Genomic DNA, 14,147 nt, shown 5'->3' with positions numbered 1-14,147 from the left:
AACAGGTGATCAGCAGAAAAATGGGAATTACGGGGAGCCACTTGGATTGTCACATCAAAGAACTCACATGGAAGAGAAACAATATAAATGTCTGGAGTGTGGAAAAAGATTCAGTCAGCGTGGAAATCTTAATGCACATCAAAGAATCCATACAGGAGAAAAACCACATAAATGTTTGGAATGCGGAAAAAACTTCAGTCAAAGAAGTAAACTTACTAGACATCAGATAATTCACACAGAAGAGGAAGTGTATAAATGTTTGGTGTGTGGAAAGAGTTTCAAGTGGAAGGAGAGCCTCACTTTTCATAAAAGAATCCATACTGGAGAGAAACCATACAAATGCACAGAGTGTGGAAAGAGCTTTAGGCAGTGCAAAATTCTTGCTACTCATAAAAGAATCCACACTGGAGAGAAGCCTTATAAATGCTTGGAGTGTGGAAAGGCCTTTTGTGATAAAACCTCTCTTAGGCATCATCAAAGAACTCACACCGGAGAAAAACCATATACATGCTTGGAGTGTGGAAAGAGCTTCCCTCGGAATAATACACTTACTTTACATCAAAGAATTCACAAAGGAAAGAAACCATATAAATGTATGGACTGTGGAAAGAATTTCAGGCTGAATCAAGATCTTACTTCACATCGTAGAATCCACACAGGATTGAAACCACATCGTTGTCTGGAATGTGGAAAGAGCTTCGGGCTGAGGTCAAAACTTGCATTTCATCGGAGAATTCACAGAGGAGAGAAACCATACAAATGCTTGGAGTGTGGAAAGAGCTTCACATATAAAGAACATTTTACCTCTCATCAAAGAACCCACACTGGAGAGAAACCGTATAAATGCTTGGATTGTGGAAAGAGCTTTTGTGATCAATCAACTCACAGGAAACATCTAACAACTCATACAGGAGAGAAACCACATAAATGCTTGGAGTGTGGAAAGGGCTTCAGTCGGAATGATGTGCTTACTCGGCATCAAAGAACTCATACAGGGGATAATCCCTTTAGATGCCTGACATGTGGAAAGAACTTCAGTAGGAGAGGAAGCCTTATTTCACATCAAAGAACCCACATTGAAGAGAAACCATTCAAATGCTTGGAGTGTGGAAAGTGCTTCATTTATAATGCAGCTCTTACTTCCCATCAAAGAATCCACTCTGGAGAAAAACCATACAAATGCTTAGAGTGTGGGAGGTGCTTCATTAATAATGCAGCTCTTATTTCCCATCAAAGAATGCACTCTGGAAACAAATCATACACATGTTTTGAGTGTGGAAAGTGGTTCAATCAAAACCCATCTCTTATTAGGCATCAAAGAATCCACACCGGAGAGAACCTATACAAATGCTTGGATTGTGGAAAGAGCTTCACTCAAAATTCAGCTCTTACCTCCCATCAAAGAATCCATACTGGAGAGAAACCATATAAATGCTTGGATTGTGGGAAGTGTTTTCGTGATAAATCAACTTGTAGGAAACATCAAATAACTCACACAGGAGAGAAACCATATATGTGCTTGGAGTGTGGAAAGAGCTTCTCTCGCAGTGATACACTTGCCAGGCATCAAAGAAGTCACACAGGGGAGAAACCATTTGCATGTTTGGAGTGTGGGAGAAGTTTCATGAGCAACTCACAGCTTACTAAACACCAGAGAACCCACTTGGAGATAATCTCAGTCCAAATCTAAAGGCATTGTGATAAAACAAGCCTAAATTTAGTATTGATTGATGTTATGATAGTTATTTAGATTTAAGTCACCTGCAATGGCTACCACGTGCTCTGTGAATATTAAGAGGAAAGGCTCTAACTGCAGGCTTCCAATGAAAGAGACTGGAGAGAGGAAGAAAGGGGGGATATGTGTCAGGCAAGGAAGACAGTAGTAACTGACAGAGTGAAGCCCTTATGTTTAAAACAGCATTTCAAGGGAGAGTCAGAGGAAAGTAAATTGGGAGGTAACATAATTCAATGATAAGTGCTGGGTGGGTGGTGAAAAATATTCTGCTCTTCAATTTGAGAGTTTTTGCCCACTGGGGCAATTAAAGAACCTGATCTTCAAGTTTAAACATGAACCTTCCAATGGATTAAAAGACCTCTTCCTCTATCCACAACCCGGCCATGTACACACGCAAGCCAATACAGATGCGACATTCCCTGTGATTGAGAAGATTACCCGTGAAAAATGAAGCTGCATCAGGATTTGAAATGGCCCAAGCTGCCCTTCTCGTGTAGGCAGATGGCAGGCCAAATGGACAGAGCCACCACTATGGCCCTGTCCAGAAATGGGTGATGTGTGCGCATGTGTTTGCGCCTGGCAGTATACAACTAAAGACACATATCTTCAGCCAAGCTTTTTAAAAATCTATTTGGTAGTTTTTATAGGTATTTTAATTTGGATCTTTTTATATGCTTTAACTGTTAAAATTTCTTGGTTTGTTTTATTACTGTAAACAGCCTAGAGACTTCGGGAGTGGGTGGTATACAAATATGTTAAGTAAATAAATAATGTGTACCTGTTTTTGTGTGGATAGCTGCACATGCATTCATTTTAAATGTGAATGTGGATACAGGCCCCTCAAATGCAAGGTACAGATAGGAACTATACTGCTGTATATGCATTCATCATAAAATGGGAATAACTGTATGTGCAGACAGATCTGTACTGTGTATTCTGCACACAGAGTGTACATGCATTGAATATAACATCTGAACAGAGCATATGTCAACACAAATTCCACCACGCACTGACTGTCCTCAAATGGGTCTGTTGAAGTAAAACCCCAAGGATTTGTGGCTCTCATGTTGGGCTTTCATTATGCTCCAGTTGCATCCTTCTGTTCTTATTTAGCCTGTTTTGCTGTTGACCTTGAGATGAAACAGCCCAGAACGTCAGTCTCGTGCAGGGAAAGAAGCGCGCTTGAGCCCCCCCTGTTACATCAGTCCTCCATTTCAAGAAGCGAGAGAAGAACACAAGTGTATGGCATGGTCATTCTAAAAAGGCTTCGCCCCTTTTTATTGGCTGCAGATATCTTGAGGCAGCCATGAATAAGCAACGTCAAGAAACAAAGGCAGCAGCGGATGTGCAGCATGGACTTCGAGGCTCCGGAAGGAGGAGGCAAGGAGAAGTGGTGTGAGGTGGAGCAGGAGGAAGCATCAAGAAGACAGGAGTGTGAAGGCATTTGATGTGTTGAGAGAAGTTTAAAGAGAATACCAGAAGGAAACAGGAATGCAGTGTAGAGAATAGTAGGAAGGTTTCCCTCACTCCTTCCCCTGACCTCTTTCCTGTGGATTATTAATTATTATTTGTAGTAGTAGTTATAGTCTTCCTCCTCCTCCTCTTCTGCCTTCGTTAACTGCATTCTAAATAGCTGCATTTGTCTAGCTGCACCTCTTGCCTGTGGGCTCCCCAGAGGCATCTGGTAGGGATGTGCACGGATCCGCGGCGGGGCGGTTCGAAGGCGGCGGGGATGCTGCTTTAAGGGCGGGAGAGGGTGCACTTACCCTCCCTGCCGCTTTCCCCCCGCTTGCGTCCTTAATAAGACAGCTGATGGGGGCAGCAGCGTACCTCCCTGCCGCCCCGTTGCCCCCGTTGGCGGGATATGGCTAGAAGTCATCGGAACGCCTGTGCACACTGGCATGTGCATGCGCAGGTGCATCGGGGACTTCCAGCCAACAGGGTAGCAGGGAGGTACTTACTGTCTTACTGCTCAGCTGTCTTATTGAAGGATGCTGGTGGGGGGGGAGTGGCGGGAGGGGTGAATGCACCCTCTCCCGCCCTTAAAGCTGCACCCCCGCCGCCTTCAAACCAGCCGAATCGCCGGTTCTGTGCACATCCCTACCAGATGCCTCTGGGGAGCCCACAGGCAAGAGGTGAGGACATGCCCTCTCTCCTGCTGTTGCTCTCCTGTAACTGATATTGAGAGGCATCGTGCCTATGAGGCTGGAGGTGGCCTATAGCCACCAGAAGGTGGGACCTTCTGAGGAACAGATGTGGCTGAAGCACAAAGGACTCATTGTTTCAACAAGAATTAAAAACAAAACACTATCAAGGAATCATAGTGGGAGTTCTATCCATTCTATTTTATGCATTGTATTTTGTATTTCTGTCATGGTGTGCGGCTGAGATGGAATTAAAATGGAACTGAACAGTGAGAAGGAATGACTTCATTGTAATGGTGGGGAAAGGAGATAAACAGAAGAATTCTGACGGCTGAGCCAGAGAAACCAAGTAAAAGCAAGTTACTGTCATCAGTGTGTCAGATGCTGTTTTGCATTTCCCGGAAGAGCTAAGGCTGAAGCAAAACAAGGCAAAGGCCAATAGCCAGCAAGAGGAAGTCTCCTGGTAGCTGAAGTCTGACTGAGAAGGGTTGTCCTTCTTACCAGAAATTGGCCCGAGAGCTCTGCTTCTCTTTATAGCCAGTGCTGGCGTTTTCCTCCATGCTGTAGAGTGAGGCTATACAATTTCAGTCCTCCTGCAGATGTTGGCCTACAACACCCATAATCCCTGACTATTGGCCACTAGCTGAGGATTATGGGAATTGTAGTCCAAAACCAGCCAGAGGGCCAAATTTGTGCAGCCCTGCTGTAGAGGTTGCCCACTACCAGGGCAATGAATTCAAACACTGAGCCAGAGAACAAGCCGTCCAGACTTAAGGGAGGTGCTAAGCCTTTATTTATGCTGTACCATTTCAGACATCTGTTGGGGGCTCACATAACTGGGTGAGTGGGTGACAAAATGGCAAATGCGGTTCAATGTTGGCAAGTGTAAAGTGATGCACATTGGGACGAAAAACCCCATTTTCAAGTATATGCTGATGGGATCCGAGCTGTCGGTGACAGACCAGGAGAGGGATCTTGGGGTTGTTGTTGACAGCTCGTTGAAAGTGTTGACTCAATGTGCGGCAGCTGTGAAAAAGGCCAATTCAATGCTAGGGATCATTAGGAAGGGGATTGAAAATAAAACGGCTAACATTATAATGCCCTTATACAAAACTATGGTGCGACCACACTTGGAGTACTGCATACAATTCTGGTCACCACATCTTTAAAAGGACATTGTTGAACTGGAGAAGGTACAGAAGAGGGCAACCAAGATGATCAGGGGCCTAGAGCACCTTTCTTATGAGGCAAGACTACAACACCTGGGGCTTTTTAGTTTAGAAAAAAGACGACTGCAGGGAGACATGATAGAGGTCTATAAAATCATGCATGGTGTGGAGAAAGTGGAGAGAGAGAGAGATTCTTTTCCCTCTCACACAACACCAGAACCAGGGGTCACTCCATGAAATTGATTGCCAGAAGGTCTAGGACCAACAAACGGAGGTACTTTTTCACACAACGCGTGATCCACTTGTGGAACTCTCTGCCACAGGATGTGGTGACAGCCAACTACCTGGATGGCTTTAAGAGGGGTTTGGATGACTTCATGGAGTAGAGGTCTATCAATGGCTACTAGTCGGAGGGCTGTGGGCCACCTCCAGCCTCAAGGGCAGGGTGCCTCTGAGTACCAGTTGCAGGGGAGTAATGGCAGGTGAGAGGGCATGCCCTCAACTCCTGTCTGTGGCTTCCAGCAGCATCTGGTGGGCCACTGTGTGAAACAGGATGCTTGACTAGATGGGCCTTGGGCCTGATCCAGCAGGGCTGTTCTTATGTTCTTAATGGCATGCCTCACCAGAAAAGAAAATTCCCCACACACAGAAAACTAGCAAGTCGGGGAGAAGGCTAGGCTGAGGTTCTGCTCTGGGACAGCTGGTTAGCAGAACAGGTTGCAGAAAGGTGAGTGCACGTGTACACATTTAGCACAGCCTAAACAATGGCTGACAACTTAAGCTCTATTCAGACATTATGCTGTACCTGCGTTCAGATGTTTATACACACATGTTGGGTTCTGAATGACAGATCATTTTAGAAGTGAATCTGGGTAGAGGCCCTCTCAGATGCAGGATACAGCTAGGAAGTGTATAGCTGTATAAATCTGAATGCATGTTCACTGCACACAGGTGGTATGTGTGTTGAATATATCATGTGAATAGAACTTCTGTTTCCCCCAATTGGTTCACCACAAAAGGTCATTAAAATCTCTAGGTTTCAATAGTCACCTGGAGGTGAGGGTCTTTCCCTTGCTCAGACCCTTGGCCCACCTAGGTCAGTATTGTCTGCACAGACTGGCAGTGGCTTCTCCAAAGTTGCAGTCAGGAGTCTCTTTCAGCCCTATCTTGGAAATGCCAGGCAGGGATCTTGAAACTTTCTACATGCAAGCACGCAGATGATCTTCCCAGAGCGGCTCCATCCCCTATCTTACAGCATTCACATGTGGTCTCCCATTCAAATTTAACCCAGGACAGACCCTGCTTAGCAAAGGGGACAATTCATGCTTGCTGCCACAAGACCAGCTCTCCTCCCAACTGCTCTCTTCTGAGCAGTTCCCGCCTTGCACTGACCTCTGTGCTTATTCTTTACACTCACTAGCTGGCTTTTGAGCCTCGGTATCCTTTTCCTTGGAGGCTTCACAGGCACTCCCTCACGCTACACTTGCTTGCTGTGCAATTTACACCCACCACCCACCTTCATGTGGCGCTCTGGGACTCTCCTCCAGCCAAAAGCACTTGTGCGGGAAGGGAAGGGCCCCCCTTTTAGAACACAGGAAGCTGCCATATACTGAGTCAGACCATTGGTCTCCCTAGCTTCACAGACTGGCAGCAGCTCCTCCAAGGTTGCAGGCAGGAATTTTTCCCAGCCCAGTCTTGGAGATGCTGCCAGGGAGGGAACTTGGAACCTTAGATGCTCTTCCCAGGGAGGCTCCATCCCCTAAGGGGAATATCTTACAGTGCTCACAGGTCAAGTCTCCTATTCATATGCAACCAGGGTAGACCCTGCTTAGCTAAGGGGACAAGTCATGCTTGCTACCACAAGACTGCACACACAGTCCGGCCCAGAGGCCTGGGATCCTCTTTATGTACATGTAGTACAGTCACTAGAAGTCCATGGCCAGCACTACACGTCTTTCAGATCTGCCTTTACATAGATTCCCCAAAACGCTACAGTTCTGCCGGAATCGGGATGCCTCCTGCCCCGCATATGGGGGTGTGTGGTGATGTGATTTTTAAGGTACTGTCCCTTTAAGGGGTTGAGAGTAAGAAACCAGCTGAAAGGGGCCAGTGTAGTTTATCTAACACTGCCTAGGGATGTCTGTATTCGGTGACATATAAATTCAACAATTAATTAATTAACGTATAACAGAGAACCATGGGAGTTAGTCTTGCTCTGCTTTGACTGACTGCTTGCTCTGCTCTTAGGATGTTTGTACAGTCTTGAGAAGACTGCTTACAATAAAGAACTTTTATGGACCTTATTGCTTTGTGTGTCCTGGATACAACAGGGTGGTGTTCAAATGAAAACCGGAAGTGAAGTCTGTGCGCCAGTGAGTTTTAACCTCCTGATTTTAGGGCATGCACTTCTCCATGTCTGGAAAGAAGAGCTTAGTGGGGAGGAGCTGCAGGATCAGGGTTGGGGGCAAAGCCGAAAGGTGCAACATTTATTTTTATTTTTTTCATTGTTATATCCTGCTCTTCCTCCAAGGAGCCCAGAGCGGTGTTCTACATACTTGAGTTTCTCCTCACAACAACCCTGTGAAGTAGGTTAGGTTGAGAGAGAAGTGACTGGCTCAGAGCCACCCAGCTAGAATCATGGCTGAATGGGGATTTGAACTCGGGTCTCCCTGGTCCTAGCCCAGCACTCTAACTGCTACACCACACTGGCTCACCCTCAGGGGCAAGCAGAGGGGAGGAGGGATCCTGCTGCTGTTTGGGTGTAGGGACGGGAGTTCAAGGAAGTGTTGGAAGTGAAAGATTCTGCGCTGTCTCTTGTCTCAATGACATAGGAGGACAGACTAGTGAGTCAGAGGGCTAGAGAGTCAAGACATTGGTCATCCCTTCTCTACTGCTTTGACACTATCCCTTTGATATGTAGATTGCTAATCTCAGGGACTTCCTTCCTTCCTTCCCGCCATTTCCTCTTCCCCAATCCCCTCTCTTCTCTTCCTTCTCTCTTGCAACATGTGTGCAGAGATGCAGAATCCATCTGCATCCAGCTAGATAGCTAGATTAGAGTTCCTATCTCTCCACTTTACTATCTAGAATGGAGTTCTCTAATAAATACTCCTTATATTGATTTGAAACTATGAACTGACTCCAAGTTATTTTACTCTCAGCATACACGCATGCCTAACCAAATTCCGCTGTGTTGTGCCTCTGTGCACTCTGCTAACATGAAAAAGGGTTTCTCTTACCAGAGAGAATTCTCAACAGAAAGAAACTCCCTAGCAAAGCTGCAGCGCTTCTCTCTCTTGCATTGCAGCTGCGAAGGGGCATCACCAAGCCTGACTGTTTCCATCCACTCACCTTTGTGTGGGACTCGCCCGCCCCTGATGGAGAAACTTGGAGATTGTTATGAGAAGGTCTTGCAGAAGGAGTTTCCATTGCAGATCCTCCTCCTTCTTACTGTTTATTTATTTGTTTGTATACCACTTATACAAAAGGTCCCTGGGTGGTTCACAATATAAGCACCATTAATACATTAACATAATTTAAAATACAATAAAAACTCTTAAAACCAAGACGTAATCTATACACTAAAAGCCTGATTATAGATTTGCAGAAGGAGTCCGCACGGCTACCCAAGGGAATATACTTAGGTTCTCAAACTTTTAACTATAAACCAGCCGAATATTTAGACCAGATTTTGGTACCAAAATTTAGGAGATTTTTGACCCTCACTCAATTGAACGTTCTCCCTTCGGCAGTACTTGATGGTAAATTCAAACGACTTCCTTATTGTTGTTGCCCCTGCGACTCAGGGGATATAGAATCTATCACCCATGTTATTCTTTATTGCCAGTTTTAGAAGGATGCTCGCACCAAATTTATTGCTCCTATTTTAGCCATTTATCCTGGTCACACAGACCAATTTTATTTGGAAATTATGCTGACCAATTTTAAACCTGTAATTTCAGATAATGTGGCAAAGTTCTGTTTCGTGGTGTCGAAGCTTCGTAAAGACTGTATAAGTCATTTGAACAGTTTGTGATTATGTGAACTTTGAAATTTCTTGAATTTTCTTATTAATGCTATTAATTGTTAATCTGGTCTGTGACCTCAATAAACTTACTTACTACTACTTGGGCAACAGCGATGTAGGAAGGGGCTGAAAGGCATGATCTCATACTGCGAGGGAGATGGCAATGGTAAACCCTCCTGTATTTTACCAATCAAACCACATGGCTCTGTCTTCCCCAGGAGCTGACACCGACTAGACCGCACAACCTTTCCTAACTCATGTCTACTCCAGCTTCCCACCTGTGAGTCATCAGGGGATGATAGCGAGGGGAGGTTATCCTGTGGTCCTGCGCTTTGAACATGACCTAGGAGTTCCTTCTCCCAGGCCCTTTGGGTTAGCTACAGGCAAAACACAATGCAGATCTCATGGTCCCATGAAATCCAGAGTGCAAACAGTGGTAACTACAGGCTTGTCCTTCCAGATAAAGAGGGGGGTCCTCAAGGAAACCCCCCAAAATTCTCTCTTTGTATCGACCTTGACTCCATCATCTTTCCCAAGCTGAGAGCCAAGCTGGGAGACTCCAGATGTTTCTGAACTCAAACTCCCAGCAGCCTCAGCTACAATCTATTACGGAATACACTCTGTTCTGTGTCTTGGAATATTGTGTCCAGTTTTATAGAATATAAGGTATTGCCATTTTATAGACCTGACGTTTTCTCTAGGCATACATGTTCAGAGATTATTTTAGGTGCGTAGATTAAGTTATATCGATTTTCTGTGAAAAAAATAATTGTGTTGGAATCAATCTGCTCTGCATCAGCTGCTCTGGTTTTGGTGACTTTGCTTGGTGTCTACTTCTGAACTGTTTATTTTTGAATTGTCGGTTTTAAGCATGTTCTAGTGTGTAACTCTCCCCCACTTTCTGTTTTTTATATTGGTAAAGTAGCACAATTGATTTCTCAATCGGTTGCCAATTGAAAAATCATGCTGCCAAAACACCCCACACTTATTTTGGGGAGACGCTTGGGGAACACCTAAATTGCTGCCACTCGACTATTTCATATAAGATGAGATCAAAACTGATCATGAGGCCATTGCCTGATGCCTCAGCCAGTGGGCATCACAATCCAGTCCTTGTTGGCCTTCCCACATTGGACCATACATGGTTTCTTTAAGAGCCTGTCTAAATATGGCCTGCCTCTTTATGCTGTCACAATGAAAGCAATCACAGCCCCCCTCCCACTTCTGCCCGCATCATAAAACTCCATGTCCTCTGAGCCCAAATAAAAGCAGCTCAGCTTTGCTGAGTAGCTCAGGCGGGTGGGTGGGCGGAGTCTCCCGGGTGGGTGGGTGCATAGAGGGCGAGCCGGGCGGGTGGGCAGTCACAGAGAGGAAACCGGTAATGTTTCCCCTCTGCCGTGTGGAATTTGGGAGGGCAACCCAAGTCCTGGACTTGGCTACAATCTTAATCCTTGTAGGGGATCCAGACATCGAGAAGAAGAAGCCCAACTGCACCCACCGGTAAGTTAGACACCTCCCTACCCCGTGCCCCCTTCACATCCCATCCTACTTTCCCCGCTTGCTTCCCTCCCATTTAACACAGGGGATCTCTCTTCCTTTCATTTCAGGCCATGACCTTCACCATCAATCGAGCCCCTTTCGGGCACAATGGCTGAAGCGGAGGTCTTGCCTCCTCACCGGCAGAAGAACCTTCATGTGTAGCTCCAAGGCCAAACTCCCAAAGGCAAAGATAGACACTGTGCTGTCCTTTTGGTTGAGCCATAGGTAGCTCAAGCTGTGTCTGGGCGGGATCATCCATTGGTGGTCCTGCCCCAACACAGATTGACCAAGGCCCACTGTTTAACCTGGCCGTGCAGGCCTGGCTGGTTGCCGCTTTTTGGAGCCGAGAAGGAATTTTCCCCTGGGAGGTCTCTCGATCCCCAGGTTTTTTGCCTTCTCTGCACAGCCTTCTCCTTGAGCTCTGCAAGCACCTTGGCTTGCCGCTGAAGAAGAGTCAACCAGTGGGTCTTTCCCCCTAGCTCCCCCCCCCAAATAAAAGATAAATCAATCTGAAGACATTGTCGCCTTGTCTTTCTTGGGTCGTCTATTTCTTGTTGGGCTCCTGGGAGTTGTTAGGACTCAATGAGGAAAATCACTCATGTCAGGTAATGGATCTGGGGATCAATCAGGTTGGGATTAAGATCCAGAGGTAGAACGTTTGATTGTGACCGGGGAGATCGGAGTTTAAAACCCTCACTCAACTAGCTCCTGCTTCTCAACTTAACCTACCTCGCAGGGTTGTTGTGCAAATAAGAGAGGAAGGTGGAGAACACCACCTTGGTCTAAGGGTGTAATTGGTGAAAAACCTCAGCACTCGAGTTCACCAATCCATCCCAGAATCGCTCAGTGCCTCACATCCTTCTGAACAACACTAATGAAAGGCACTTTCTCTTACTGGAGATGGGGTTGCGTTCAGAGAACATTGGCCCTCCCACTGAAACGTGCCGCAGTTTGAAATCCTCCCCAATCATAGATGCGGAGGAGGACCTTTGGGGCTGCCACTATCTTTTATCTCCAGAAGATCCGACAAGAGGGCATCACCCACTGCAACAAATGCGAATCAGAACCTCTCTTGATATCCTGAGCCCCCAGAGAAGAAGCCTCCAGTTCGGAGAAGCCAAAAGGGTCACATATAAGCACATGGTCTACACCTATGGATCAAGTGAAGGCACATGGCTTGCAGGAGAGACAACGCAAGACCCCCAGACATTGGTTGGGATGATGGAAGAACCCCAGAGACTTGTTGGTTTGTGTTTTTGAGCTGCTTTTATTTTTGAATGGTACATTTTAGAATGTGGACTTTTCCTTTGAGGGAGGGGCAGGCAGGTCAGCTTACAAATTCAAAGTAAGAGGCACAAATGCAAGAGGAAGTCATGCTGGGGCTGGGATCAACTGAACACTATGCACCCTCAGTGATCCAGGTACAGCCATAAGAATTTAATCAGGAGAACCTATTAAAAGCAAGCTCAAGTCTCTCTCTCTCTCTCTCTCTCTCTCTCTCACAAACACACACACACACACAGGCAGCACATAGCTTTTGTTTAAAGTCAAGAAAGAAGAGCCATGCCTGCTTTTAGGATTTCTTGCAGGATCTCCTCAATTAATCTTAAAACAAAAGTTTTCTAGAAGCTCTTCTTACCTTTAGCACTTTGGAAGGTACTTGGCTGATCCAGGTGCCATCAATTAACTTGAAGGAGGCACCTGACTAGCAAAGGTAAAGTGGTCCATGAAAGTCGATTTTGACAGCCCTGTGGTTTTCTTTTGGTAGCATACAGGAGGGGTTTCCCATTGCCTCCTCCAGCGCAATCTGAGATGATGCCTTTCACCATCTTCCTATAGCGCGGCTGCCCGATATAGTCCCAGCCCTGTTCTAAATGCTTGGATATGAGAGGTCTCCTGAGCAGGGCTGAGCTCTGAGACACTACAGCATCTCCAACTATTAACTACCCACACAGACCTAGACTGACAGCATCTCCGGGCATCTTTCATGGTGGGCCATATTGTTCTCCAAAGAGGTATGGGAGGCAGCAGAATCCCCAGGATTGCAGCTGGCTTGAGCAATTCAGGTGTGTACCTTGCGCAATCTCCAACCATTCCTGTGCAGCACATTCAGCAGAAAAATAACAGGAGTCTAGGGTCCCCCTTTAGCTGCATGCCTGAGGGGAGGGTTTCCACCATTTTGCCTTCCCAACAGCCCTGTGAAGCAGGTCAAGTGACAAGACAGGAATGACCAAGAAAAACAAAAACAGAGCTTTGAGGAGGTGTGGGGGGGTGTAATGTGAGAGAAAACCACTACCTGTGCAGTGTCTTTTCATCAGAGGATGGAAATGCATGCAAAATATGTCTGCTCAAGATATATCACGCTGCTTACAGATTGTAGGAAATGCTGCATGGAGTAGAGAGAGTGGACAGAAAAGCTTTTCTCCCTCTCCCCCAATGCTTGAGCCAGGGGTCATCCCATGAAACGGAAGGCCAGGAAATGTAGGACCGACAAAGGAAGTACTTGGTCACGCATTACCTATGGAGTTCTCTTCCACGGGGTGTGGTGACGGCCAGTCGCTCGGATGGCTTTCAAAGGGGCTTGGGCAAATTCATGGAGGACAGGACAATCCATGGCGGCTAGTCTGGTGGCTCCCAGGAGCAGCTGATGGCCTGATCCAAAGTGCTAAACGTAAGAGGGGCTTCTAGAATTGATTGATTGATTGACTGATTAAAAAGCCAAGGGCAAGCCTGTAGTTACCACTGTTGGCACTCTGGATTTCATGGGACCATGAGATCTGCATTGGGTTTTGCTGTAGCGAATGCAAAGGGCCTGGGAGAAGGAGCTATTAGTTCAAGTTCAAAGCACAGAACTGCAGGAGAACCACCCCTGGCTGTCAACCCCCTGATGACTCACAGGTGGGAAGCTGGAGTAGACGTGAGTTAGGAAAGGTTGTGCGGTCGAGTCGGTGTCAATTCCTGGGGAAGACAGAGCCATGTGGTTTGCTTGGTAGAATACAGGAAAAGTTTACCATTGCCTCCTCCTGTGCAGAGGCGTAACTAGGGAAAACACCCCCAGGGCAAACACTGGAATTGCGCCCCCCCCCCCGCCTTTGTTAAGCACTGACATCTTGTCTCACCCTAAGAGATGTGGACTGCCTTGCCCATTTCAGCTCATGAATTGGAACAATGGTCCGCACAGTGAACAGAGCTCAAAAGTGTTAACTCCCAGGTACCTGGCAGCTCTTTAAAAGACAACCTCTCTATGTTTGGTTTCATTGTCGGATTTTTGTTCCCATCAACTATATTATTCCTACCAGTTTCCACTTGTTTAACAACAACAACAAACACCAGAGAAGCCCACGTCTTGGATGCATCTCGCCCCCGCCGCCGGGAGTTCTGCACGTACCCCCTCTCGCCAGCTCTCTCTCTCTCTCTCTCACACACACACACACCCTCCCGCAGTCGTGCAAGCACGAGCGGCGCAACTGCTCCGCGCCCGGCCAGGGCCTGAAGGCTGCTTACCTAGCCCTGGCACAAAGGTGTTGAGGAAC

General features: G+C 46.6%; 1 protein-coding gene and 1 long non-coding RNA gene across 4 annotated transcripts in view; both read left to right on the top strand.

Moving 5' to 3' along the window:
- The window catches only part of LOC128347494 (zinc finger protein 420-like), a 48,141-nt gene extending 44,747 nt beyond the window's left edge, over positions 1-3,394 (top strand). For 2 of the 3 annotated variants that reach the window (XM_053302328.1, XM_053302327.1), the window contains exon 5: positions 6-3,394. In XM_053302328.1, coding sequence (XP_053158303.1) covers positions 6-1,690 — 1,685 coding nt within the window. In that variant the 3' untranslated portion in view covers positions 1,691-3,394. The remainder of the gene's footprint in view (positions 1-5) is intronic. The other variant, XM_053302330.1, reaches the window with a different exon arrangement.
- A 7,004-nt stretch (positions 3,395-10,398) lies between these two features.
- On the top strand, positions 10,399-11,128 carry LOC128347601 (uncharacterized). Its single transcript, XR_008317600.1, has 2 exons — positions 10,399-10,575; positions 10,683-11,128. It is a non-coding gene; the product is annotated as an uncharacterized LOC128347601 (long non-coding RNA).
- The last annotated feature ends 3,019 nt before the right edge of the window (positions 11,129-14,147 follow it).

Source organism: Hemicordylus capensis, chromosome 2, assembly GCF_027244095.1.
Source record: "Hemicordylus capensis ecotype Gifberg chromosome 2, rHemCap1.1.pri, whole genome shotgun sequence".
NCBI classification, from domain to species: Eukaryota; Metazoa; Chordata; class Lepidosauria; order Squamata; family Cordylidae; genus Hemicordylus; species Hemicordylus capensis.
Note: the sequence above shows the minus strand (reverse complement) of the source record. Positions and strands in the feature narration are given on the sequence as shown.